Source organism: Lepidochelys kempii, chromosome 8, assembly GCF_965140285.1.
Source record: "Lepidochelys kempii isolate rLepKem1 chromosome 8, rLepKem1.hap1, whole genome shotgun sequence".
Classification (NCBI taxonomy): domain Eukaryota; kingdom Metazoa; phylum Chordata; order Testudines; family Cheloniidae; genus Lepidochelys; species Lepidochelys kempii.
In genome coordinates this window covers 97364582-97391282 of record NC_136387.1, presented here as the reverse complement: position 1 = coordinate 97391282, position 26701 = coordinate 97364582, and the positions used below count along the sequence as shown (strand labels likewise).

Genomic DNA, 26701 nt, shown 5'->3' with positions numbered 1-26701 from the left:
GGTGGAGACCTGAGGAAAGGAGAGTATGTGGAGAGGAGGGGTACTTACACTGCATCAGTGAGAGGGATATAGTATTATACTCATTTTACAGATTGGGAAACTGAGACAGCAGCTAAATGACAAGCCCACAGGCATACAGGGGGCCATGACAGAGCCAGGAGTAGAATTGAGGAGCTTCTAGCTCCCAGTTCTGTATTCAGACCATACTGGCTCTCAAGAAGTAATATGTATTCCTTTAAGAGAACAAGCAATTGCCTTATAAGAGTTGTGCCTAAAACGTATCACTTTTTCAGACTCGAAGAGACCTTATCAAGGTGTTTCCTGTGTAGAATGGCATTTTTAAAAGCTCTTATAGCATCAGAGCAGATGCTGCATTTTGTATAAGGTTTCATATAACAGCGTTTCATACCAGGTTTTCCATACAAAATGCATTCCAACGTGCTTTAGAGTGGTAGTAATAGCAAGGGAGAGTGAAAATATGTATATAGGCAATGGGAAGAGCTATTTTTAGATGAGATTTGAAAAGATGGAGTTACTGAGGCGGAAAGATACAGGAAGGCTAGTAACTGAATTATAAGGTGTATTAATTCTTGAATACCATTGTGAAGGGGAAAAAAGTCCCCATTTCAACCGGTATGGATCTAAATCTATTGTACTTGAAGATTGTATATGCAATACACAATATATGGTAGTTAATTTCAGTATGGTTTAACCTTTTGTCCAGTGTTTATGTATTTGTTATCTTCAGTTTTGTACTCTTTGCTAACTGTGCTAAACTGAACCTTGCGGAAATGCCTGTTGTAAAAAGGTGTATCAGCACCTCTGTATTAGGTTGGGTTCAGTTTTCTGTTTGAAGCAGGGGTTCAGCCTCTTGTTTATGTGAAGAATACAATGCATCTTCCTCAAAATTTACAGCACAGAAAAAATTGAATTTTCTGGAGAGTCTCAATCTGTTTTTAAACATGAGACTTTTGAGAACATTTTTTTTCACCCCCTGTTCTAACTGAAGACTGGTTTGTATCATTCAGACTGTCCAGTTAAAACTATTGAAATCTCATGCATGGGCTATATTTGGAGACGTGCTTGTAATTAAGCAAAGTTATTAACAATTACTTTATCCTGTCTTTACCTTTACACTCATCATTTTCCAGTACTCAAAATGATTGTCATTTCCTCTAACTTTCACTGGGACTTAAGAAATCCAGTTGCATTGAAGTTATTCCTGCCCGCTGTACAGATGCCTGTCATTTCGCTAATGCCTTGCCATGTGAAAGTGAGGCTGCCATGTTGTTTCTAATGGGACTGAGGGCAAACGGTACCCTTGGTAAAGGTGGCTCCCATTTCACTAAAGTCTTACCTTTGGAACATGAGGTGCTGAAACCAGTGATGAAACACACTACAGTAATACAAAACCTTAACTATGATCTCATTTCTCCCCCCCCCAAAACACACCACACTTAACCTGTGCATATATGTGAGTATTGAATATTTGCTGACATTGTAAGTAAGGTTTTGTGTTGTACTGAGTGGGAGATTAATGTGTTGTGTGTAATGGGCTTCCTTTTCACTTGGAGACAGAAGACAGTGTGTAGTGTCTAGTGCTGTCAGTGAAAATGTAAGCACAAGGCTACTGTTAAGAAGTGTCCCATAACGTGATATTTTCCTTGCTTTTTGGGGTTTCATTGAGAGGATGTTATAATTAATCTTATATGCAGTAGTGTTTTAGCTATGTTGGTCCCAAGATATTAGAGACACAAGGGGTGAGGTAATCTCTTTTATTGGACTAACTTCTGTTGTCGAGACCAGCTTTTGAGTTTACAGAGTTTACACACTCCAGACTTGAAGAAGTGCTCTGTGAGAGCTTGAAAGCTTGTTTCTCTCATGAACAAAAGTTGGTCCAATAAAAGAGATTACCTCACCCACCTTGTCTCCACAATTAATCTTACATGCTTACGCTCCTAAATTCCACTTTCAGTGAGATTTAGGCACTCTTGAAAATGGGCCATAGGTGCTTCTGAAAATTTTATGCTGTGAGGGTTGTCACTAAGTTTGCTAGTCTTTGCAAAGGTGTCACAGTTGGATACATTCTAATAAGATTCTTCAACCAGATTAAACCACACAAGCCACTGTTTATGCTAATAATCCATGTGCAGGATTTAAGGCTAAATGAAAGTGATAAACTTTCTTTTTGTTTGCAGATGATGAAAGCCATGAACAAATCTAATGAGCATGTTCTAGCTGGGGGAGCATGCTTCAATGAGAAAGCAGACTCTCACCTAGTGTGTGTCCAGAATGATGATGGGAACTACCAGACGCAGGCCATCAGTATTCATAATCAGCCAAGAAAGGGTGAGATGGGACTGATCTAAGGGAGCAGATGGAGGCTTTTCCCACCCAGAGCATCTTGCATGACTTTCTTTTGTCTATTGTGCTGCCATTAAAGCATATTACTTTGTAAATATGCCAAAACAGGTTTTGTCTTTAATTCATGGACCTTCTGAAATTAATATTTCGTACAGAAACCAGTTATTATTGTATGATTAGAGAGCTCCTAGGACTTGATGGGGGCATGGCTTCCATACATGCGGCATAATGGGAAGGCCCAATGCAAATGTGTGAATAATAAGAAAGTGCCCTATTTGCTTCTGGATTACCCTGCCCATCCTCCTGGCACTCCTTTTCAATGTCCACAGTTTAATCTGGTGTTTGAAGTATTGCGTACTGTTGATGTGGATTTTTCAGATCACACCGCTCTATGGTTACTGTTGGTGTTCAGTATTTGTCCAGCTGAGATGTGAGTTGGCAGCTTGCCAGGAGTTCAAGGGCCTCACATAACTGACATAAAATAAAGCAGGTTTTTATACCCCTCAGGGACGTAGTTATACCAATGTACATTTGTAATACAGATCTGGCCTTTATGTACCTAACCCCTCCTCACCGAGAGCTGCAAGAGCTTTCTGTGTGTATGTTAATTAGACCATTTGATTTTCAGGCTTTATTTTTTGTTAAGACCAGGTGAAATGATGCAATAGCAACTTAGCATTTTAAGAATTAAAATGTTAGAGCTTTTTTTTTAACCAGACTTCATGTCAGAGTTGATAATCTTATGTTAGAAGCTCTATGATGTCTCCAAATGAGTACAATAAAAGATACGTTTCTAACCCTGAACATTCATGATCTTCACTCACAATTTCAGCATATGTGTTGGCATGTCGGTTCCTTTAGGGCTGGCACTAATTTCTAAGTAGTATCTTCTGTACTAGAGCATGGGAGGATGGATTTCAAGGAACTCCTTTGTTGTATTGGAAACACAATGGCCATTCCAAGGGCTTTTGCTTTTAAGCTGTCTTGTAGGTAGTTTAGAAAATTTGAGCCACTCCCCTTCTGACTGGTCAGTAGTACAATGTCATCAGCAAAAAGCCCAAGTAAGATTGTTTCTAGTCGCATGAGGACTTTTTAAAGGTCATAATGTGCATGTTTACCCCTAAAACAGACCCCTCGTTCTTAGTGAAAAAGAAACTAATTAAATATTAACATTCTTTAAGGTTGGCAAAAATTGTCATCAAGTTTAGAATATCATCAGACAAGGGCACCCTTGCTGCCCAAGCATCTGATACACACTGGAATCATAATAACTTTGTGCTACATAATTCCTTATTTAGGTTATTAGGTCTTCTGTGGATGATACAGCTACAATACCTGATTCTTGCATAAGGCATTGCTTTGACAAGAGCCTCTCTAAAATCAGTCTTGTTATTGCAGTGACTGGTGCCAGCTTCTTTGTGTTCAGTGGAGCTTTAAAATCCTCTTCGGGCTACCTTGCCAAGTCCAGCATTGTAGAAGGTAAGGAATGAACAGCTTGCTCAAAGTACATTGCTTCCCTCCTGATAACTATATTTGAGCAGTGTGCACAGCTTAGTTCTTGTGCCCTGGGTATTTGAGAATCACGCTGGTTACTCAGTGTTATCTCACTCTTTAGCTAAACACAGTTTTTCATTATGGCCTGTAACTTAATTTAACTGAGAAAATGAGAATAACTAGTCCAGATGCCCTGGGACACCAGTACAAGAAAATTAGGATAGATATGAAATACTTGGCTCCTGTGCTGGGGATCAGAGCTTACAATCCTTGACTGAAGTAGAAAATTGCAAGCATAAAAAACTTGGAGTTTATCTCCTTAGCAAGAGATGAAGCCTTGCTGTGCATTAGCCTGTTCATTTAATAGCCTTGCAGTGGGCAAGCTTATAAATTTCTGAGGTTTGTATCCTAGTACATCGTCAGGTGACAGCGTGAAAGGTCAAGGTTGTCCAGACTGGGTTGTGTCCCCATAGTTCATTCTTCCTTTGCCAACAGAGTCCGATGATGGAGCTGATTCTCCAGTTTGTGCACTCTCTCCTATATTTTTTGGGGAGGGTCATGGCTTTTAAAAGTGCCACATTAAAACAAGGCTGAGTATATGTTGTTCTGGTACATTCTTTACTTAAACCAGAAATTATCTGTTTTTAGTTCAGGATGCAGAGTTGGAAACTCATCAGCTGGAGAGTTGGGATACCTCAAGGAATTAGTAACTTGCTGTTTTATTTCAGAGTAATAGCCGTGTTAGTCTGTATTCGCAAAAAGAAAAGGAGTACTTGTGGCACCTTAGAGACTAACCAATTTATTAGAGCATAAGCTTTCGTGAGCTACAGCTCACTTCCTCAGATGCATCTGAGCTTATGCTCTAATAAATTGGTTAGTCTCTAAGGTGCCACAAGTACTACTTTTCTTTTTGCTGTTTTATGGAACTGTTCATTACCAAGTTACTTGTGGAAACACCATTTATTCAGGCTGGTAATATCCAAAAGCTGTGACTTATTTTTGTTTAACAGCCTGCGTGAAATGAGTTGCTGTCCGTGGTGGGATTCCTGGTGGGCAAGTGTCCACGTCACAAAAAACACTGCTACTGCTGGAGTCCTTCTTGCTAATCTCATTGGAGGTCAAATATTTGAATGATCATGATCGTTTACCTCTCATATCTTGAGGTGCGATCTCCAGAACAGGGGTGCAGTGCAGTGGCAGGGCTGTGTGCGTAAACTCATTGTTGCCATTGCTAAGGTTGAATCTGTTCTGTAAGTAGACTTCAGCTTCCACTGGTATGTCCTCCAGGCCATGTTCATAAACGTTACATGGGAATGCTACTAAACCAACAGCTTTCTATAGCGTTATTACTTATGGCCTTTCAAATAGATATTGCACGTTGACATTGAATCGTAACAGGAAGAATGGTTTTAGCTCTGTTCTGAATGTTCTTTCTTAAATGTGGCTGTTGGTTGTTTCTGATGATGATGATTATTGATTCCTTAGATGGTGTAATGGTCCAGATAACTGCTGAGAACATGGACTCCTTGAGGCAGGCTCTGAGAGAGATGAAAGACTTCACTATTACTTGTGGCAAAATAGATGCTGAAGAGCCTCAGGAACATGTTCATATTCAGTGGGTGGAAGATGACAAAAACTTTAACAAGGGGTGAGTAGATGAATAATCCCTTGACACTTCTACAGTGTTAATTTGGCTCTGGTCTGCTGCTGTGTGTCTCTATAGCTTACTAACAGCATGTTCTATCCATGAAGAAGAATCCACATGCTTTGTGATTTTTAGAGTGCTCCAAGTTTCTCAGATTACATTTGTGACAAGATAAAGGAAGAGTAATCAGTGATTGACTTTTTGCAAAATAAGTCTTTATCATATATGTTTGTTAAAACTCTGAGGAGCTGATCCTGAAAGATAAAGAGTGACTTCCTCAAGTCAGTATGGATTGAAGGGGCTTAGCCCCTTGCAAAATTGCACCATTAGTTTGAGAGATCATACCTTTGTATCGTTATTAAAATGGGGCGGAGGTAAATAGAACTTCAGTGCATCAGTTTAGAAAGTTATCAAGGCTACAGAAAGATTTCTGCTATTGCAAATTTCCAGTTATTTTAAACCATTATACTGGTTATAAAAGGCCATCTAGCTGCTAATTTTTGAGTGCTGAATCTCGCACGCTAGGAAAGTTTCTTATTCCTTCCACTAAGCTCACATTCAGTAGTGGTGTAGGTAAAATCTGATACATGCTGGACAGCAGCAGTGAATCTATAACCTTGAATCTGGAACCTTGACAATCAATGCAAGATGGCGAGTACATGGCAATTTAAGCATGCAGTGTGGTGGGTGAGGTTGAAAACTCGAAGAAACATAGATAGTAGCAGCAGCCTAGAAAAGGAGACCGTTCTTAAGGTAAAGACATTTCACATGTGTTTGGGACTGTTTGTGAAGTCCCACAGAAGTGGCCATTTCAGGGCATTAGTTAGGCTGCTTGTTCTGTTAAATTCAGTGTAAATAACATTTTAGACATGACTGAATTGTACTGTTTGGTTTGATATTTATAAATAAATAAAATTCCAATCACTGTGTAATAAATCTACATAGGTTTCTGCATGTTCCATATGTGGAGAGCTCATCAATCCCTTGTGAGGTCACAGCTCAAATATAAGGCTATTGCAGACCTAATGCAAGCTACCTCTGTACTCCCCAGCCTCAAGTCCACCTAGTCTAGTAGGATTTCAAGTCTAGATACTGTATCTGATTGTTTTCCTGTGTGATGTGGCAGAAAGCACTGCACTTTTCAGCTGTCTCCATTGTAATTATCTGGGGTAAACTCTCAACACAGCAGGAAGACAATTTCAAAAAGCCTGATTACTGCTGAGATCCATGCACTAGTTCACACCTCCACAACTGGAATTAGCGATGATATTCAGTATCATTGTGTTTGGTACATTGAAAGAGATCTTTCTCTGGAGAGCTCCCTTCTGGGATAGTTAGTGTTTGTCCCTTTTAGCAAATGTGTCTAGTCACTGTATGGCAGTTTAAACTGCAGAGTGCTCACTTTTGAAATAACCTGCAGTGGGGTCACTTTGAGAATCCAGGTAAGTCAAAATAAGTGCCCTTTACAACCCTTATATGAGGTTTTCCTTTACAATGTCCTCTGTTCTGCAAATCTACTCAGATGGCCAAATTTGAAATCAGCTTTTATATGATGGCATTTAGTGTTTGGAGGCATTCTGCTAACTTAAAACTGTTTTTCCCTTCCTCTTTCTAGTGTTATAAGCCCCATTGATGGCAAATCCATGGAGTCTATAACCAGTGTGAAGATATTTCATGGCTCAGAGTATAAAGCAAATGGAAAGGTCATTAGGTGGACAGAGGTAAGAAAACAAACCTAATCTGCACATGAAACAGGAGTCTTGGTACTTTGTGACTAAGGAGCTATAACACTTAGCCCCCTTCTGCAGAATGCCTCCCTTTGACGAGAAACCAACTCTACTTGCTCTGCCCACCAAACTGAAAGCAAAGATTTATGGGGAAACAACAGTGGCCTTTTCCATAGGGATGTAAATATCCATTAAAAAAGTTAACCGTTTAAACAATTAAAATGATGTTGTTTAATTGTTTAACTGATTAAAAGGGAAAGGGGTGGAGCTGGTGTGGCTGGGGCTGCCATGGCTAGGGGTGCTCTGGCTGGCCGGCGCAGGCCCGGGGATGGGGGTTAATGACACATGCTTCCAGTTAATTGTTTTGTATTTTATATCCCTACTTTGCACCTGCCAGGAAGTCTTCAGTGACTGCGTAATGTACAAGTGGCAATGTCATGCCATTGAAATGTGTCTTGAGGTGCTACAGAGCCCTGGAAATAAGTAACCACACATCACGGCCATCCCATCTACTGCACTTTTACTGAATTTTGGGAGAATCTGCATTCAAGTTGAGGGCTGGGGAAAGTGTTGTAGCTTTCCATTATCTAAAGGGCACAAGCCTGTGTATTTGTATTTAAAGTTCTAATCAGCAAGAGCCTTTTACTTTAATGGAGACAAAATCCCAAACAGTTTTTAAATATCATTTCTTTTGAGCTGCAAGCTGCATTTATCCATTCCGTGTGGTGCAAACTGTCAGTGCCAAGGAACTTAAATCTGTTTTTATAAAAGATTGGGTTTTTTGTAATTCTCAAACTTAATCTTGCTCTTTATTGACCTATTAACAGTTTGGGGATGGAGCAACTTCAGCGCTGAAATGGCAGCAAAAACACAACCAGAAAAGATCACTCTTAGTGGATTAATTGTATGAAAAGTTAAAAACAAGGTGCCATAGTATAAATGACTTGGGTTATTTGTTTTGTCACCCAGCATTGGCCATGGTGGTATTCGACTTACAGGACTGACCTGGAGCTATGGCTTTTGTCAGCACAGAAGTGTTAATGTTAAATGGTTCTTTGCAAACTGTTTCAATTAATTTGCTAGTGTTAGCTGAAGGGAAACCAGGATAGTTTTAGCTGTGCCACTTGTCATACATGTATTCTTTTCCCAACATTCAAGGTGATTTGAGGGAATGTTGCAATGTTTAGTTAATAACTGTATAAAAAATTCTGGCTTTTTTCAGATTGCGGGGGTTTCTACCATAACACAGTATTTATTCTGAAGTCACTTTAATAACAACATGCTTCAAAAATGATAGTGTAATTTTCTGAAGTGGAAGGGATGTTTAGTTTAGTTATAAGGTTTTAAAAGTCTTTTTATCTAAGGCAAGAGTGTGGAAATGCATACACGCAGAAGCCCTTATACTACTAGGGTGTATTGTGAATTTCCATAACAGGGATTTTAGATTCAGTTGGAGCACACCCTTTTATACGAAGTCCCTAGAGCACTTTGGGATCAATCTAGGAGTGAGAGATCAGGACCATTCCAGTCTATATCCTTATAACTCTTAAACCCCTTTATCCCCAGTTATCAAATCGGATTGATGGGGACTCATGCTGATGAAGACTTGAGTTATTTTAAATCCTGTAAACGGAACCAAATGTGAAACTTCACCTTTAAATAGTTATTTGACAGCCCCTGTGTTAAGTTGTTACAGATTCTAGTGAGCACCCCTTCCTGGTCACCCATTAGGACTGCTGTGAGGTGAATCCAAGTCTCTGTGCTCTGGAGCCTGGACAGAGTCCAGCTAGTGCCCCCAATCTCAGGACCCTCAGGTGCAGACCTTCTATCTGGGGAGCAGCTCTTCTTTGAGTCTTCAGAAAGTCCCCAAATAGTGTGAAGGGCTGATCAAAACCTTTTTGCTTCATGTAACATTTTTCTAAGGCAGCAGTGTCCTTAAGTAGCTGTATTAATTGACAGTCTTTTATATTCTTTTTACACTCAGTCTGATGCTGCTCTTTTTTGTAAAAGCTGGTTGGTAGGTCATGTTGATCACTCCTTTTTTTGTTCAGGTGTTTTTTCTGGAGAATGATGACCAACATAATGGTCTAAGTGACCCAGCAGATCATAGCAGACTGACTGAGAATGTGGCCAAGGCTTTCTGCTTAGCTCTCTGTCCTCACCTTAAGTTATTGAAGGAAGATGGAATGACTAAGCTAGGTCTGCGTGTTACACTTGACTCTGATCAAGTAAGTTGTAAACAGTTTCTACTAGTTTAAGTTGTCTGTAATCTCATTTTGGTGGTGTGGAGAGGGGGAGCTGAAAAGGGGACATGAGAGTTCAACCATTATATTGCTTGATTCTGGAGCCTAGGAATTGGCAACATTAAATGCTACTCTATTAGCACTTAATGCTGCAAAATCAATTTTTTTCTAGAGGAAGAGGCTGGTTTTTTTCTTTCCTGTATTCATGTAACTGTAACATGTAATTTTGACCTGTCAGTCCTTGTCCTCAAAGGAAACCCGCACAACACTTTCAAAAGATGAGCCTGGAACTTAAATTCATATCTGCTAGACACCAAAAAATCATGGTCTCTATAAGGAGACTGGTTTTATGGCTCCTCAAGGCTTACAACCACCATTTGTAACATACTAACCCTGCTTTGTCCAATGACTGCAGAGGCGTTAATTGCCTCCTCCATTTCAGGTGTTTTCTTGTGTATGTGTTAACCATTTATGCTTAACAATCTATCCCATCTTGCATTTCGCTATGACCCTCTGGTTACCTTTTCCAGACCTGAAGAGCCCTGTGAAAGCGTGCGTCTTCCAACCATAGAAGTTGGTCCAATAAAAAGATATTACCTCACCCACTTTGTGTATCATGTCATTTTGGGGCATTTTTTGTTAGTTCACATTAGGTAGTGCTTTCTGCTTCTGATATCCATGCTAGAGCCCCTTAAATCAGTAGCTGAACTCTCAAAGCAATTGTATCACGTGCAGTATGGTCAGAGATCGTGGTGGAATAGCTCCTCTCTTAAATCTTTCACTTTGTATCTTTTAGGTTGGCTATCAAGCTGGGAGTAATGGACAGCCACTGCCCTCTCAATACATGAATGACCTGGACAGTGCCTTAGTTCCAGTGATTCATGGAGGAGCATGTCAGTTGAGTGAGGGGCCAGTCATAATGGAGCTCATCTTTTATATTCTGGAAAACATCTCATAAGAGGACTTCATTTTCTGTTCAGACCTGTTCCAGCAGCAGTTGTATCTGAATCATTTGCACTTTAAAACTGGAAGATTAAGCTTTTGTTAACACTATTGGGGTGGGGGGGGGGGTTGTTCCATAATTCTAAATCTTCTATGCATTGTCAACAAACAGAGGATCAGGGCAGCTTCTATACTACAAAATGTTTATGCTATCCTTGCAGCTCATACAGTTCTGTTACTGTTTAGAAAAATAATGCTCATATTTAAGGACTTAATTACAGTCATGTATTCTAAATGCTCAAACGGGTGCAAAGATCACTGGGGCGTAAATAAAAGATGAAATGTCAGATTTGTACTGTTTGTAGATGGACATGTAAGAAGAAACAATCAAGACCTCCATTCTGACCTCATCATAATGCCATTTGTGGTTATTCTGTAGACATTAAAAAGTAATGTTTACATTATTTTGACCAGATTATTGGTTGAAGTACATCAGACACTTTGGGATATGCCTAGAGAGATGCATGGGAAGGTTACCTAGCCAAAAAATATGGCATATGAAGATGACCATTCATTCAATCTGAGTGAAAGTAAGGGCATATCTCTGACAGTAGTATATAATTTAAACTTGCAGTTTTGTGTGTATATTAGGTTAGTATATTTACTTTCCCCTACTTGTTACAAAAATTGTCACCTCGGATTTCTATAAGCTAGAAAAACTTTGCCATTCTGTATTTTGTTTACGAATCTATATGAATGTCAATGGTATACACCTGGCACAGGTAAAAGAAAAGTTAAGCCTAAAGTGCGGTTATGGTATTCCAGTTCCCTCAGTAGGTCCTGCTTTATTAAAAAAAAAACCACCCAGGGCACTTTCGTAAGTCTCCTCATTGGTGTAGACTGTAGCGTAACACTAGTTTCATGGAATACAGTTTGCACTTAACACTTCATATTAGCAGCACCATGTAAAGCTTACCCCCATAACAAAAGCACAAAGTGGCTGTTGTTGCATGTTGTGCTAAAAAAGAGGCTTTTGGTTCAGCTCAGAAGACTTGCACTTGGCCTCACCTACAAATGAAGGGCAGTTGACAGGGGAAGCAGCTGCTCACTTCTGCTACACAGCATTAGGAAAAGCTAATAAGAATGTGGTTCCACATTCTTACTAAATCAAATTTCCATCCATAGAAAATGGCTAGTAAGTGGAAAGAGCTGAAAAAGCAGGAGTAATGAGCTAGTTTAGCGTGCATAGGAGCTGCTACTTAACTGTTAGGACCCTCTTCTTGGAGATAATAGGCAAGTCCAACAAAACAACAGTAAAGTGTTTTTTTGGGAGGGGACAAGCATTGTTAAAGTGGTATTTTAGTGAGGACATCAGTCAATCCTGCTTTGAAACTAATTTGCACTGTGGAAAGTGTAGTGTTTGCAGCAGAACAAAGGAACAGCAGAGCTAGAGTTAGGCCGATATGGTGCTTTAAGCAAGCAAATAGACAGCAACAGCTGGGAGAAGGGAAAACTATACAATGTATTTTACAGAACAGTACAATAGCTGCATAGGTGCTGAATGGAATTGTGAATAAATGGCTACTGCTTTTTTAAAAACAGTAAAACTATCCACATACAGTCTAGAAAATTCCAGTTGCCACCTCAAGACATGTTCAGAAGGAAGAGTTGTAGAACTAGGTCCAACTGAATTAGTAAAATCAATCACTGGCAGGGAGAGCACTTAATCTGACTTTTCGTTTGTGTTTATATTAAAATGAACCTTACCTCTGTCATTTGGTAATAGGTGGCTATGTGCTATTCTTAAAATGTTTCTGGCTGATCAAAGTTTAAGTTCCTACACAGCAATCCAAGAGGCTTCCTGCATTTTCATTTGTTTTGCTATAAAGAAATGTAATTAAGTTTGACTTGAGTTACTTTTAAATTCCCTACAATACATTTTGTTTTTGCACACTCCTGAGTGTTGATATACATGTCTACAGAGTAAGTAAAACTCTGTCTGAAAACTCTTTTGATTGACAACTACAATAAAATCCTACTGCTGGAAACTCTATTCCAGTTTTGCACAGCAGAAGTGTCAGTTACTTTAGTTCCATTAAGTTATGCTTATTGAGGCTAAAAAACCAATCTTCTCTTCCTTACCCCTGGGAGTCACTTAGGTTTGGGTTATGGTTGTGCAAAACACTATTGACTGGTGACTGACTTGTTTGCTTCAATCATAGCCTTTTAAATGACCTTAAAATTACCATATTGTTAAGAAAATGAGTACCTGTTTTAGAAAAAAATTGTACTTTTAAAATTCAGTTAGTTGACACTGCAAAAACTGCATATTATATTTTTATTTTCAACATGTAGTTTTGTATATTAAATTTATTGAAATTAAAAACTAAATACTGTATTGTTTTCATCCCGTCAGGAAGCAGAAGTGCTGCTGTAGGTTGGAGAGTCTTTTTGTCTATGAACTTGATCCAATGGACCATATGCTGCAGGCATATCCTCCTTTTACTATCAATTTCTTCAGGCTCATGTAGTTTAAGAACACACATCAAGCAGTTTTGATACCATATCATTTTATATATAGTTCATAAAAAATTCTGCAAACAGCCATGATCCAGTTTTCTACACAAATAAGAGTGGCTATTTTTCAATCAACTAGTAAGTAGTCTAGTGAAACACTCCAATCCTTCAGTAAACCCTGTGATCTTAAACAGGCCATATCAGGCTTTACAGATTCCCAAGCATTAAGAAAATGAAGGCACACACAGCAGGCTGAGTTGGAACAAAGGGGGGGGGGAGGAGGAGGAGGAGGAGAACATGGCAGGCAACTGATAACCAATTCAAAACCCAGATCTGCAACCCTATTCTAAAAAAATCCTCATATCCTATTGTTACCTTAAGCCAAGACACATCTAGTTAAGAGTGCTGCAAGAGCATGCAGAGGAGATGGGCTACGCTGCTGCTAAAGCTCTGCTTGAAGTGAACTATTTTCTTCATCCCAGGACACTTATAGGAGGAGCATGGTGATCTTCGGAAGGGCCGGAGGGTGATCGTAAGAGGACGCAGTAGGTGGTATTCAACGCATAAGAGCCTATATGCCTGAAAAAGAGTTGCTTCTAGCACAAGCTAGCCATGCCGGGAGCACGAGGTCTCATTTGCAAATTAATTACCTTGCACTGCTCCAGTGAATTTTTTGAAGAGCAAACTGTTAAAGGTTTCACACACCACTATGAAACAGTCCCTGCAGAGGATAGTTGTGATGAGTTTATATACCATTCACCTGGTGCTAACATTAGTAGTCCCATCTTAAGGCAATTCAATCCATTTTGCATAGATCAGTTCCATTTTTCCCCACTAGTAGTGAGTTTCCAGGGCTTTACAATACTTGCCTTATAAAACTTAACACACAGTAAGGTAGTTACCAAAATAAAGATATGTTATGTCCATTAGTGCATTCATCTAACATCTTTGGTGCTCGCGGGTAGCAGCATCTTTCTATGTACAAACTCGATTCTGCAGCTTTTAGCATTCCTGGATCTGGAAAAAAACAAAAACCCACCATGTCTTGCTACAGTGCTAAGTAAGTATCCCACAATTAAGATCACATACTGTTGACATTATTCTGTCTGATGGCTAACTAGCAGCCTTCATAGAAATCCCAGGCAAAACTCTTCATTAAGTTGCAGTTAAAGTGATTGAAGATATGATGTAGCAATGTGTTAAATTATAGGTGACCAAAAGTTAGTACTCTCAGCACCTCATGGCTAGTAATGCCACTGCTTCAAGGGTGTGGGCAAATACATCAGCCCTGGAGTATCTTAAGAGGTCACAGCCATACAGCCAAACTTTGTACAGAAGAGCTCACTGTTGGGCTCTTTGGGTGTGTCAACACTGCAAAGAAAAACGTGTGGTGCTGAGTCTCAAAGCCCAGGTCAACTGATGGATGGCTAAAACTAGCAGTACAGACATTCCTGCTTAGGTTGGAATCCGGTTTCTGAAATCTGATGAGGGGGAGCGTCTAGGAGCCCGAGTTCCAGCCCGAGCAGGAACATCTACATGTCTCTTTTTAGCCCCAGAGACTGAGCATGAATCAATTGGCCCAGGCTTTGAGACTCAGTGCCATAGGTTTTTCTTTGCAGTTGTAGACATACTCTTAACTCAGTACTGAATCACTTAGTGTGATTTTCAGTGCTCCAAATTTGGACCAAAGCACTAGACATCATCCAGATGTTTCAAATAATATTTAAAGTCTTTGGTAGCTAGGACATGACAAATCAGGATAATATTCACCTACTTCACAGAGGTGCCATCTAAGCTTAATTACTATTTGTACTGCAAAATGAGATATGCCAAGCAAGCCGCCATGACAGCTGGAGAGAGCGGGGGGCCTGAGTCTGCTCTGAACTCTAGGCGCCCAAGGGAAGGGAGAGGGAGTACTGTGCATATACTTACATCATCAACTTTCTACTAGGACTGAGTGCTTTGGAGCAGCTTTTTTGTTCTATGTTTGTACAGTGTGGTCCACAAATGGGCTCCTAGATGCTGTCACAATATAAATTAGTAATATCTGCTCAAAAAGAGCCATCCAATTGTTTTCTCCACAAGTACTGATGTCTTGCAGGAGCACTGCTAAGCTTTATACCCATACACTGACAGGAAAGAGAGAACCTCCAGTGATTCACACAACAGGGTTGAGTAATGAGTAACCACTCTCCTAGGGGTTCATGAGCACAGCCGAAAGCTGAGAGAGCCAGGACAGTTTTAAGAATTATGGTTTCAGACAATCCATACAACTGGTACATCAGAACATTTTGAAGAAAAAAAGATCAGTTTGATGTTGACTTTTTAGACGTATAGTTTGGTGTATACTTACACACAAAATCTACACTTAAAAGAACGTTCAACTTAATGCAAGAACTCCACAGACAGGAAGTGCCAGGTGTACAGTTGCCCAGGAAATCTTAATCCAGCTCCCCTGTACATCCAATTCATAAACTGAATGAGATAGGGGCACTGTGGAAAAATTGTATGTGATCATGTAATTAAATTATGCACATTGGGGCTGAATTAAGATTCCACAGGCAGCTGTACACCTGGCATTTCCTAACTTTCAGCTTCTTGATTTGCAATCTCAACCTTCCTTAGAGTAGATTTTTTTTTGTATGTAAATTTATTCTAAAACAAAAAGTAAAAAAAGATGATACCTCACAGGGGGAAGAGATGCTATCTAAGCTGGATCCAAAGTGGTGGATAGGAAGAGGGGAAGCTTAGTTTGATTCTTCCCCTATTCTCTACTGCTACAGCTGTTTTGCCAGCAGCCAGGTGTTCCCTCTACAGTGTGTGCATGGGCCCAATTCTTCAGAATGTTCAAGTTGTTATTTTGGCATGATACTAATATTTCCTGAAGAATGCAAGTAACAGAAGGGAAATGGCAATTTCAACAGTTTATACCACAGCTAAACCTAAATTAAATTTACTAGACAAAGAAAAGGAATTTTTCTAGCCCAAGGCCTTTCTTCCTGCTAAATTTCTAAGGTCTCATGCAAACAATAAGAGTATTAGGAAAAAAAGATCAAAATAATCTTTTATAAATGAAAGTGTTAAGCAATGTAAGTTCAGGAATTGCTACCAGTTCCCACTATGATATTTCACATCCTATTGACTGAGATTAGTATAGGGAATATGATCAGATTTTGAATAGAAATAAACATTTAAAACATCACTAGAAATATAAGGAAGATCCATCTAGGAACCTGAGCCACACAGGTAGGTCACTGACCATGTAAGACATTCTATTTCATGCAGAAATTGTTAGTGGCCCTCAACTTCTAGCCAGAAGCACAGACAGAAGAAAGGAGTGTTCATACCTTAGGATAACTAATGTTCAAGGACCAACCAGTTTTCCGTAATTGTTTGAAGATCTTGACCACTGAGTGGCTCCCTGAGTCTCACTTTCACCTCTAGTTTCCCTCCGGTGGGCTTCCTACCATCCAGAATCTGAAAGCACCACAAAAATAAGATTGTGCTCTCACACACAGACGCGCGCGCATGCAAAAAGGAAGACTGACACTGCAATGTCTTGTGGCAATCTCACTGAAAAGGGCAACTGTTTTATGCCTCCCATGCGGTTATACAGGATTAATACAAATGTGCTAGAACACTGACATTCAATAGAATGATCAACAGGGCTGGGTCAGTTTGTATTAGAGAAAGGACTTTCATAATAGCCGAAGTTCTCTGAAAAATAAATGGATTTAACCTTTTTTAGATTCTTATATTTATTTACCAAGACACAAAAGGGATGTGGGTCTAGTTGTACACACTACAGGGATAGGTCTGGTATTTTATTTGCAGACAGTATTAATGCTAGGTCTACACTACAGAGTTTTGTTGACAAAAGTTATGCTGCTTTAATTAAACAGCTGTTGCCTGTCCACACTATGCTCCTTGTGTCAGCAGAGTGCATCCTCACTAGCAGCTCTTGCATCAACCCAGAGAGCAGTGCACTGTGGATAGCTATCCCACGGCAACTGGTCACAGGATGCTTTGGGAAGGGTTTCCTTTGGCAATGCCTCATGAGGCAGGTACAGCATCACCTGAGGCAGGTTTCTCAATCCCACTGATTCATAGTCATCCTAGATTACCACCTGCTTTTCCACTGAAGTATATGTGGGGGTGGGTTGGGGGGAAGAGGAGGAGAAGAGTGAGTAAGTGTGTGTGCAGAGCGAGAAACTGTGTGTGTTGGGGAAGTGCGTGAAAGATTGTGTGTGTGTGTGTGGGGGGGTGTAGATGTGAGAAAGACAGAGTGGGTGTTGGTGAAGTGTCTCAGCATGCTGTCTCTAAGTTCAGACAGCAGCTTGAGCAACCAATTCTGGGGGACGGGGACACCTCCCTCCCACATCAGCCCCTGGCTCTGCACAGCAGTCTCTCCAGCCCCTTTCTCCCTGAGCAGCAGGTCACCCTGCCTGCCGATTCCACATTAATGGTTCTGTTATTCCTTCTGAGTTCTCCCACAGCTTCCGTGGCTACCAGGAGCAGCATCCTCAGCAGCTCTGTGAGCTCTCCACGCTGAGGAATGTCAGAACTTCCCGGAGCTTCGAAAGGGGGAGATGTGCACGCCTGCAGGGCAGCGGAGTTCAAAACAGTGAGCAGAGCGGTCACGATGGGCATTATGGGATACTGGGGGAGGCCAGTTATGGCGACATAACGAATGGCTGCGTCTACACTGACACTTTGTCGCTTTAACTTTGCTGCAAAAAATTTTATGCCTCTCATCCAGGTTGTTTTATTTTGTCGGCAAAAGCTACACCTGCATGCTCTAGCGTTTTGTTATTGCTAGATCAACAGAAGAACAAAGCATACCTCAATGATCTCTCTAATTTCACATTCTGATTCCAGTTTGTCCAATTTCAAATGTGCTGTTCCCACTTGCTTGTCACTTCTGAAAAGGCCCCTGTTTTAAAGAAAGTTGCCTTAGTGGAAGAAGGACAGAGACAAATGGTATGAGGTCATGCACCCTTTCATCAAGGTTTTAGGATCGTGACAGTAAGGGCCTGGCTACCCAGCTGTACTAAAATGGAGGAACAAAGGATTAAAGTCTTTAATCAATTAAAACAGGAGAATTAGAAAAAAAGAAAAGGGGTGAAAACTCAGAAAGTAATGGACTAAATAAAAGAATCCAAGTCTTGGCAGTACTAATGACAGTACCCTTCATCACTGTGCAGGAGAGTCACACTTTAGAATAGCCTTAGGACTCCCACTCTCCCCGACTGTCCTGGATACCCCATAATCAATCAAGATCTTTTGGGGGGATGGGGGAGAGAGAAAATCAGCTGGACAGAAGGGAACTCTCTCCCACACAGGATGTGCCAATGAAACTTCTACAAGACATTACTTATTAGAGCTGGTTGAAAAAAAAGTTGACAAAAGTTTTCCATTGGAAAATGAAGTTTCATCAAAATCTAAATGTTTTGTGGGAAGTGTCAATTTCAACAAAATTTGACAGAAGAAAATGAAAAGCAATGGACTTTCTTGTTTCATTACTATCAAAACCCTGTTTCAATAAGGTGATAGAAATGTTTTGTTTCAAACTTTATCCTTTCAATTCATTTCAAAAATATTAAAACATTAATTTCATTATATTAAATATCTTATATAATAGTTTAAACATTATTGAAACCTTTTTGAAATTAAAACACTTTTTCAAAATTTCCATTTTGTGGAAAATTTTAACATTTTGTTTCGATTCAGAATGAAAACAATTCTGAAGTGTCAGTTTCCCACATAATGAAAATTCCATTTTCCAGCCAGCTCTATTATTTACATAGCACTGTGTCTTTGTATGGCATTTTACAGAGCATGGCACTTACAAGCAAGCAGTAGCCAGAGAGAGTCTGGAGCTAATGCAGTCCTCTGAGGAACGGTCAGAGGGCAACCCAGGTTCAGAGACCACACCTCATTCTGATACCTGCCTGGCTCAGATGGCAGTGAAATACTTTGAGACAGGCACATATTGACTGTCAAGGCTAGAAACCTGCAAATCCTGGAAGCCCCATCATCTCAGGCATTGGCACTCTGACAGCAGGATTGTCTAGCTATGTAGACTGCCTCCTCAGGCCTTACGCTACCAGCACTCCCAGCTATCTTCGAGACACCACTGACTTCCTGAGGAAACTACAATCCATCGGTATCTTCCTGAAAACACCATCCTAGCCACTATGGATGTAGAAGCCTTCCACACAAAGATGGACTACAAGCCGTCAGGAACAGTATCCCCAATAATGTCACGGCAAACCTGGTGGCTGAACTTTGTGACTTTGTCCTCACCCATAACTATTTCACATTTGGGGACAATGTATACCTTCAAATCAGCAGCACTGCTATGCGTACCCGCATGGCCCCACAGTATGCCAACATTTTTATGGATGACTTAGAACAACGCTTCCTCAGCTCTCGTCCCCTAATGCCCCTACTCTACTTGCGCTACATTGATGACATCTTCATCATCTGGACCCATGGAAAAGAAGCCCTTGAGGAATTCCACCATGATTTCAACAATTTCCATCCCACCATCAACCTCAGCCTGGATCCGTCCACACGAGATCCACTTCCTGGACACTACGGTGCTAATAAGCGATGGTCACATAACCACCACCCTATACCGGAACCCTACTGACCGCTAAGCCTACCTACATGCCTCCAGCTTTCATCCAGACCACACCACACAATCCATTGTCTACAGCCAAGCTCTACGATACAACTGCATTTGCTCCAACCCCTCAGACAAAGACAAACACCAACAAGATCTCTATCAAGCATTCTTACAACTACAATACCCACCTGCTGAAGTGAAGAAACAGATTGATAGAGCCAGAAGAGTTCCCAGAAGTCACCTACTACAACACAGGCCCAACAAAGAAAATAACAGAACGCCACTAGCCGTCACCTTCAGCCCCCAACTAAAACCTCTCCAACACATCATCAAGGATCTACAAACTATCCTGAAGGACGACCCATCACTCTCACAGATCTTGGAGACAGGCCAGTCCTTGCTTCCAGACAGCCCCCCAACCTGAAGCAAATACTCACCAGCAACCACACAACAGAACCACTAACCCAGGAACCTATCCTTGCAACAGAGACCGTTGCCAACTGTGTCCACATATCTATTCTGGGGACACCATCAAAGGGCCTAATCACATCAGCCACACTATCAGAGGCTCGTTCACCTGCACATCTACCAATGTGATATATGCCATCATGTGCCAGCAATGCCCCTCAGCCATGTACATTGGCCAAACTGGACAGTCTCTACGTAAAAGAATAAATGGACACAAATCAGACATCAAGGATTATAACATTCAAAAACCAGTCAGAGAACACTTCAATCTCTTTGGTCACTTGATTGCAGACCTAAAAGTGGCAATTCTTCAACAAAAAAACTTCAAAAACAGACTCCAATGAGAGACTGCTGAATCGGAATTAATTTGCAAACTGGATACAATTAAGTTAGGCCTGAAAAAAGACTGGGAGGGGATGGGTCATTACACAAAGTAAAACTACTTCCCCATGTTTATTCCCCGCCCCTGCTGTTCCTCAGACATTCTTGTCAACTGCTGGAAATGGCCCACCTTGATTATCACTACAAAGAGTTTTTTACCCCCCGCTCTCCTATGTGATCACTCATTACAGTGTGTATGGTAACACTCAATTGTTTCATGTTCTCTGTGTATAAAAATCTCCCCGCTGTATTTTCCACTGAACGCATCCGATCAAGTGAGCTGTAGCTCACGAAAGCTTATGTTCAAATAAATTTGTTAGTCTCTAAGGTGCCACAAGCCTTCCTTTTCTTTTTGTGGATACAGACTAACATGGCTGCTACTCTGAAACCTGTCAAAAAAGGCTAGAAAAGTAATTTTATGGAGCTTAGTAACACACAATTCAAGATTATGATGGCAACCAGTGTATGCTGGGCTGACTAATGGTTCCAAAGAACACGGTATTGGGAGAATGATTAGAAAAATTCTCTTCAGTTTCTTACAGCTGAACAGTTTTGTAATCAGTGACCTGTTTTTCCAAAGCATTAGCCTTAAGCCCCATGATCAAGCCATTTTGTAAAATCTTGAGTGGCCTTTATTTTTCCGTTCTTCTACTGAATGCATCTGATGAAGTGGGCTATAGCTCACAAGAGCTTATGCTCAAATAAATTTGTTAGTCTCTACGGTGCCCCTAGTACTCCTTTTCTTTTTGCGAATACAGACTAACGGCTGCTACTCTGAAACCTTTATTTTATATAAATTTATCTTGATACATCTCACTTGTAATATCTGAACCTTGGCCAAGTTGACACTGCAGATATAATTGTAAGTTTCCTCCCTGATGTTGAGTATTTATTATCCTCTTTCAAATGTCCACATGACTCTAGCACATTTCTTTCCATTTCCAGATGAATAGTTTTAACCGCACCAGATATGCCCTGTTCCTGTACATCCTTCCCTGCTGGGAGCATGAAGGGAGATTCCAGTATATCTGAAGAGGTTTGAGAACTGCCAGGCCAAAAATGGTGACCAGAATTATTGTTCCTTTGTGACCACCTTTACCATTTCCACTATCAGCAGAGTGGGAGGCATAAATGAGATCCTCCTGAGATAAGATTTCCATAGCCTGATTCAGTGCAATTACTGGCTGGAAGGGAAGCAGGAAATTCTGCAAGGTCCCACTGAAAGGTATCCATGCATGAGATCAACACGCCCAGGGGCTCGTTAGGGATTTTAGCACAGAAAGCGGGGGAAGGGGAAATTTGTGTTTGACAAATCAAAGGCGCTATCTTCTGCTTTCTCTCTTCTGAGATAAAGACTATCCTGGCGAACAACCCATAGATGCTGGAGATTTGTGAAGGCTGTAGTTGGATCTTCCCCCTTCTTTATTTCACAGCCAGGCTCATGAAGAGATATAATGAGAGTTGATATACCCTGCTATGACTTGGGATGAGGGTCTGACGAGATGGTGTGACAAAGCAGGACTGTTCTTAATGTTACCTCTGACTATTGTGGGGGCGCCTCAGTTTCCCCTATGCAGTTCTTAAGTATCTAGGTGGTGGGATAAGGGTGTATGATTGTTGCAGAGCCCTAGGGGGCAGGTGTGTGCAGAGGTCTGGACACAGAGAATGGCTGACACCCTGTTTCCTGGCAACTGATGGCCTGGCCCTCCCCCCTGCAAGGTGAGAGCTAAAGGGTTGGAGAACAAAGGAATCAGGTGCCCTCCTGGCCTGGGAAAGGGACAAAGCCCAGAGGAGGGTGGATAGGGCTGGAGAGAGTTTCAGTTTGGGGCTGGCTGGGGACATGGAGTGAAGTGCAGATGGGGTTCTCTGGCTCACTGCCCCCCAAAATGGACCCAGCTGAGGGGTCCTGTTCTCTGCATCTACAAGCTCTGGTTTAGATCATGTTCCTGTCGTCTAATAAACCTTCTGTTTTACTAGCTGCCTGAGAGTCACATCTGACTGCGGAGTTGGGGGGCAGGACCCTCTGGCTTCCCCAGGACCCCGCCTGGGTGGACTCGCCATGGGAAGCGCACGGAGGGGCAGAGGATGCTGGATGCTCTGAGGTCAGACCCAGGAAGGTGGAAGCTGTGTGAGCTGTGTGTCCTGAAGACAGTCTGCTCACAGAAAGGAGACTTCCCCAGAGTCCTGACTGGCTTTGCAGGGAGCAGTTCCAGAGCATTGCCCGGGGGACTCCGTGACAGATGGTCATCCAGAAAATCGGTAGATGTGGGTCCCTTTCTTTTGGAGGGAAGCTATTGGGACAACTGGGATCTTCATAAATACATGTGGATGTTGTAAGTCTGAAACGTGAGTGCTCTGTATTGAAAAGTGTTTCCTGTTTAAGAAAAACCCAGAAGGCATCTCAACTGATGACAACTCATCATTAAATCTGAGGGAGATTTATCATTACATACTGAAGATATTGAGCATTGGAAGGATGTTACTGTAATGTCTGTCGGTTTGTTTCAGAAATGTGAAATCCAGTATGCCTTGCATGGCCGTTTCTCCTCTGTAACACTAAAATACTTGATTGTGTGCCACAACTTCTTGTTTCTCCATGGAACAGGATCTATCATTCCGAAATGTAAGGTCTACTATACATTCATTTTCTGAGGCTATAAGAGCTGTTTCTTAAATTAGAGGGAAAGAGTAGACTTGGGCCAAGATTAAAAAAAAAAAAAAAAAAAAGTTGAAAGACAGGATGATAAGTACTTCTAAAAATCAGACCATTTAATTCAGGTGCCTATGGGATTGGGAGCCTAATTTTAGGCACACATTTTTTTAAAACTGTGGCCTTGTTCCTGGGAGAAAAGGTAGATGTACTGAATGTACTCCTCTGATTGTCTCAAGCACCCATTTCTCCTCCATGGCTGATTCTTGGGTTTAACCTCCCAGATAGGAGGGGCCAGATTCTGCATGGCACCTTATGAAAGGTGCAACACAGAAGGCACAGCCACTGCAGTGGTGTAAAAGGGCTTCGGTAGGGCCAGAAAGTGGCCCAATATGTCCTCAAACTTTGGGAAGCCAAAGTCCTGCGGAGGTTTCTAAGTTAGATGGTTTCTATAGAAGCCTATTATGTATCTTCCAACTCCCCAAAATGTCTGCCTCTGCCTCTTCCTAGTGTATGATATCTATGCTGGTCCTTGGAACAGTGGTAACCTTAAAGAGAATATCCACTGAGGTAATATGGACTGAAATCTCTGATTAGAATGAGAGGAATGTGGGGCTTTTTCCACCTTGTCCAAAGCCTCTGTGTCTACTTTATCTATACGCTCCCCAAAGAGACTGTACCACTGGAATACAGAAGACATCATCTGATGTTGGAAGCAATTTTACTACGCATATGTTATGTTGTGCCCCTGGGTGGGTTGTCAGCAGCAGAGACTGAACCTGGGACCTTTGGCTCTGAAAGCAGGAACCTCTATTGTTTAAGCTAAAGGACCCAGGTCTGTTACCCAAGGCTGTAGCAGGCTGATGAACCTCCATATGTAACCCAGCCACCACTAGATGGAACAGTGCACCACACTGAATGGGTGTGGGCTACACACAGATGGAGCAACAGATGCTGCCAGGCTACTACACTGGAAACCTTGGAACATGCAGCAAATTGTAATCAGGTGAAGCATCTGAAAGCTATTGCTAGGGAAATTTAATTTAAAATAGATTTCATTTTATTGTGCCCTGATGGCTTCACATTTCTGTAAGCTTGCCCATCCAAGCAAGAGTAGCTCTGGCAAAACAAGAGGATGCAGTCAGTGCTGCCAGAACCAGAGGCCCCGATGATCCAATTTTCCTGTCTCTGGGTTCCTTTGGCAGGAGCTCTCCCTCCGATGGTGCGACTGAGACCTTCACTGATGAAGCTCCACTGATGTGACAAAGTCCTATAGGAGCATGTAGAATTGTGAAGTTACCTGTTAGAGTGTTTCACCTTGCTAGGAAATTTCCTGTGTGTTAGTCACATCCTCATCATAAGCCAGGTGAAGAGGAATTAGAGAACTCTCCTTCAGCAGGCTTTTGGTGTTTTTTTCTTTTGTTCATGAACCTTTAAAGTTAAGCAGCAACTTTTTAGCTCTAATTATTTTTTGTTTCAACACAAGAGCCTGCAAAGACAGACCCCATCTCTGCTTAATTCTGGGGAGTCCACAGCTGAGAATGTGAAGTGTCTCACTCCAGGCCATGGCTTCAGAAGTTTCATTGGTTCAGAACCAATTTTAACAGTATATTGCATCTGTCTTCTGGTTCCAGGCAGAGCATGAAACATTTTAACTCAATTTGGCCACTTTCCACCATTTCTAAAGTAGATACATTCAAATACGGAGCATACCCACGGTAAATATTCATTTACATGGCACTGTAATTGTACACAGCCCGGCATATTAGGAGTGTGATGCCAAAAAATATAGTAAGAGGATCTCTTGGCACACAGGCTGGAAAGTTTATAAGCAAGAGTTGTGGGTGGGCTTTAGGTTTGGAATACATCAGGGAATGGGCAGGGTCCAAATGAATGTTTTGAAGGAAAGTGAAAGTGCCACACTTCAGTAAAGATCTGGATAAACTGAAGAAAGTCCAAAGAAAAGCAACAAAAATGATAAAAGGTTTAAAAAAATCTGACCTATGAGGAAAATTTTGAAAAACCAGGGCATATTTATTCTTGAGAAGAGAAAGGGGGGGGGGGGAGGGCCCACACCTGATAACAGTCTTCAAATATTTTGAGGGCTGTAATCAATTGTTTTCCATGTGCACTGAAGGTAGGACAAGAAGTAATGGGCTTAATCTGCAGCAAGGGAGGCTTAGGTTAGGAAGTTTTTCCTAAAATATAACTATAAGGGTAGTTAGGTTCTGGAATAGCTTCCAAGGGAGGTTTTGGAATCCCCCTCACTGTAGGTTTTTAAGAACAGGATGGACAAAACTCTGTCACAGATGGTCTAGGTTTACTTTGTTTTCCCTCAGCGTAGGAGGCTGGAATACATGACCTCTTGAGGTCTCTTCCACCCCTACATTTCTATGATTCTAAGAGCTATGAGGGATACTTTCCCTCTGGAAAGGCTTTTAGACTTCAAAGGGTGCTTTGAAGGCAACAAGACAGCCTGATGTATAGGACAACAAGGAGTTGATCCCTAGGCCAAATCACTGAGAGAGAAGAAACCAAAGGAATAGTGTCTGCAGGTGTTTCTTACAAAAACAACAACATTACCACTCCATCATCGTTGAGGGCAAGGGGGAGGTAGGCCCATACCCTCAAAAAGTAGAGAAGAATGAGAAGCAGAGCAAGACACAGAAGACAGAGGAACTGCCAGTATCTGAATAAGGAGCTGGCACCTTCTTCAGTAGCTCAGGCATTGTGGGTAAGCTGCTGACAGAAGAGATGTTCCACAGCCTTCTTACGTGACTTGATAAAGACCTTATCTACATGCTGCTGGAATATTCAAACTTTGCCCCTTGAATCTGCCTGGAGAAAGCTGAGCAATGGCATTTCTTGCCCCCCTCCTTTCCCTTACTGTCTGACGTTTCTGAGGAGTACTGGGAAGGTGTTGCCTCATAAACCCCTCCTTAGAAACCCAAACAGATTTTTGTAGGTACCAGTTATGAGGAGAATAAATCTCAAAACCAATCAACACAACCAGAGGAATTTAGATGAAAATCTTTTACAAATCTTGTTAAAGGCTCTGGGTCAGGCTTAGAATGAAATTAATAGGCAGCAGGTTTAAAAACAAACTAAAGGAAGTACTTCTTCACACAATGCACAGTCAACCTGTAGAACTCTTGCCAGGGGATGTTGTGAAGGCCAACATTATAACACAGTTCAAGAAAGAACTAGATAAGTTCCTGGAAGATAGGTTCATTAATGGCTATTAAGGGATGCAACACTGTGCTCTGTGTCCCCCAGCCTCTGTTTGCCAGAAGCTGGGAATGGACAATGGGGATGGATCACCTGACTGCCTGTTCTGCTCATTCGCTCAGAAGCACCTGGCTTTGGCCATTGTTAGAAGACAGGATACTGGGCTAGATGGACCATTGGTCTGACTCAGCATGGCCATTCTTATGTTCTCTGCTGCAGAGGGACACCAGAGTTTGTCAGCTGCACATGCCTGGAAGCTCGGAGCTTTGGAGAGTTCTTCTCAAGAAGTATTTTAAGCCTGACCCAGCGCCACATAGCTCCAGCTGCTAAGGGGATGGGAAATACTCCTTGAGAAGACCATCAGGACATGGAGTGGACAAGAAAAGTTAAAAAAAAAAGTGAACTTTTTCA

General features: G+C 41.4%; 2 protein-coding genes across 15 annotated transcripts in view; one reads left to right on the top strand and one right to left on the bottom strand.

The window, feature by feature from the left end:
* The window catches only part of ZFYVE9 (zinc finger FYVE-type containing 9), a 94767-nt gene extending 82666 nt beyond the window's left edge, over window positions 1-12101 (top strand). The window contains exons 14-19 of the mRNA XM_073357703.1: window positions 2199-2349; window positions 3763-3843; window positions 5344-5506; window positions 7119-7224; window positions 9282-9458; window positions 10270-12101. Coding sequence (XP_073213804.1) covers window positions 2199-2349; window positions 3763-3843; window positions 5344-5506; window positions 7119-7224; window positions 9282-9458; window positions 10270-10431 — 840 coding nt within the window. The 3' untranslated portion in view covers window positions 10432-12101. The remainder of the gene's footprint in view (window positions 1-2198; window positions 2350-3762; window positions 3844-5343; window positions 5507-7118; window positions 7225-9281; window positions 9459-10269) is intronic.
* The window catches only part of CC2D1B (coiled-coil and C2 domain containing 1B), a 133817-nt gene that overhangs the window by 50782 nt on the left and 56334 nt on the right, over window positions 1-26701 (bottom strand). For 7 of the 14 annotated variants that reach the window (XM_073357706.1, XM_073357709.1, XM_073357710.1 and 4 more), the window contains 3 exons: window positions 17775-17865; window positions 16280-16409; window positions 12969-13949 (listed from right to left, as the gene is read on the bottom strand). In XM_073357706.1, the coding sequence (XP_073213807.1) occupies window positions 16290-16409; window positions 17775-17865 (211 nt within the window). In that variant the 3' untranslated portion in view covers window positions 12969-13949; window positions 16280-16289. Of the gene's footprint in view, window positions 1-12968; window positions 13950-15616; window positions 15814-16279; window positions 16410-17774; window positions 17866-26701 lie in introns of those variants that run through there. The other 7 variants (XR_012160481.2, XR_012160483.2, XR_012160485.2 and 4 more) reach the window with 3 other exon arrangements.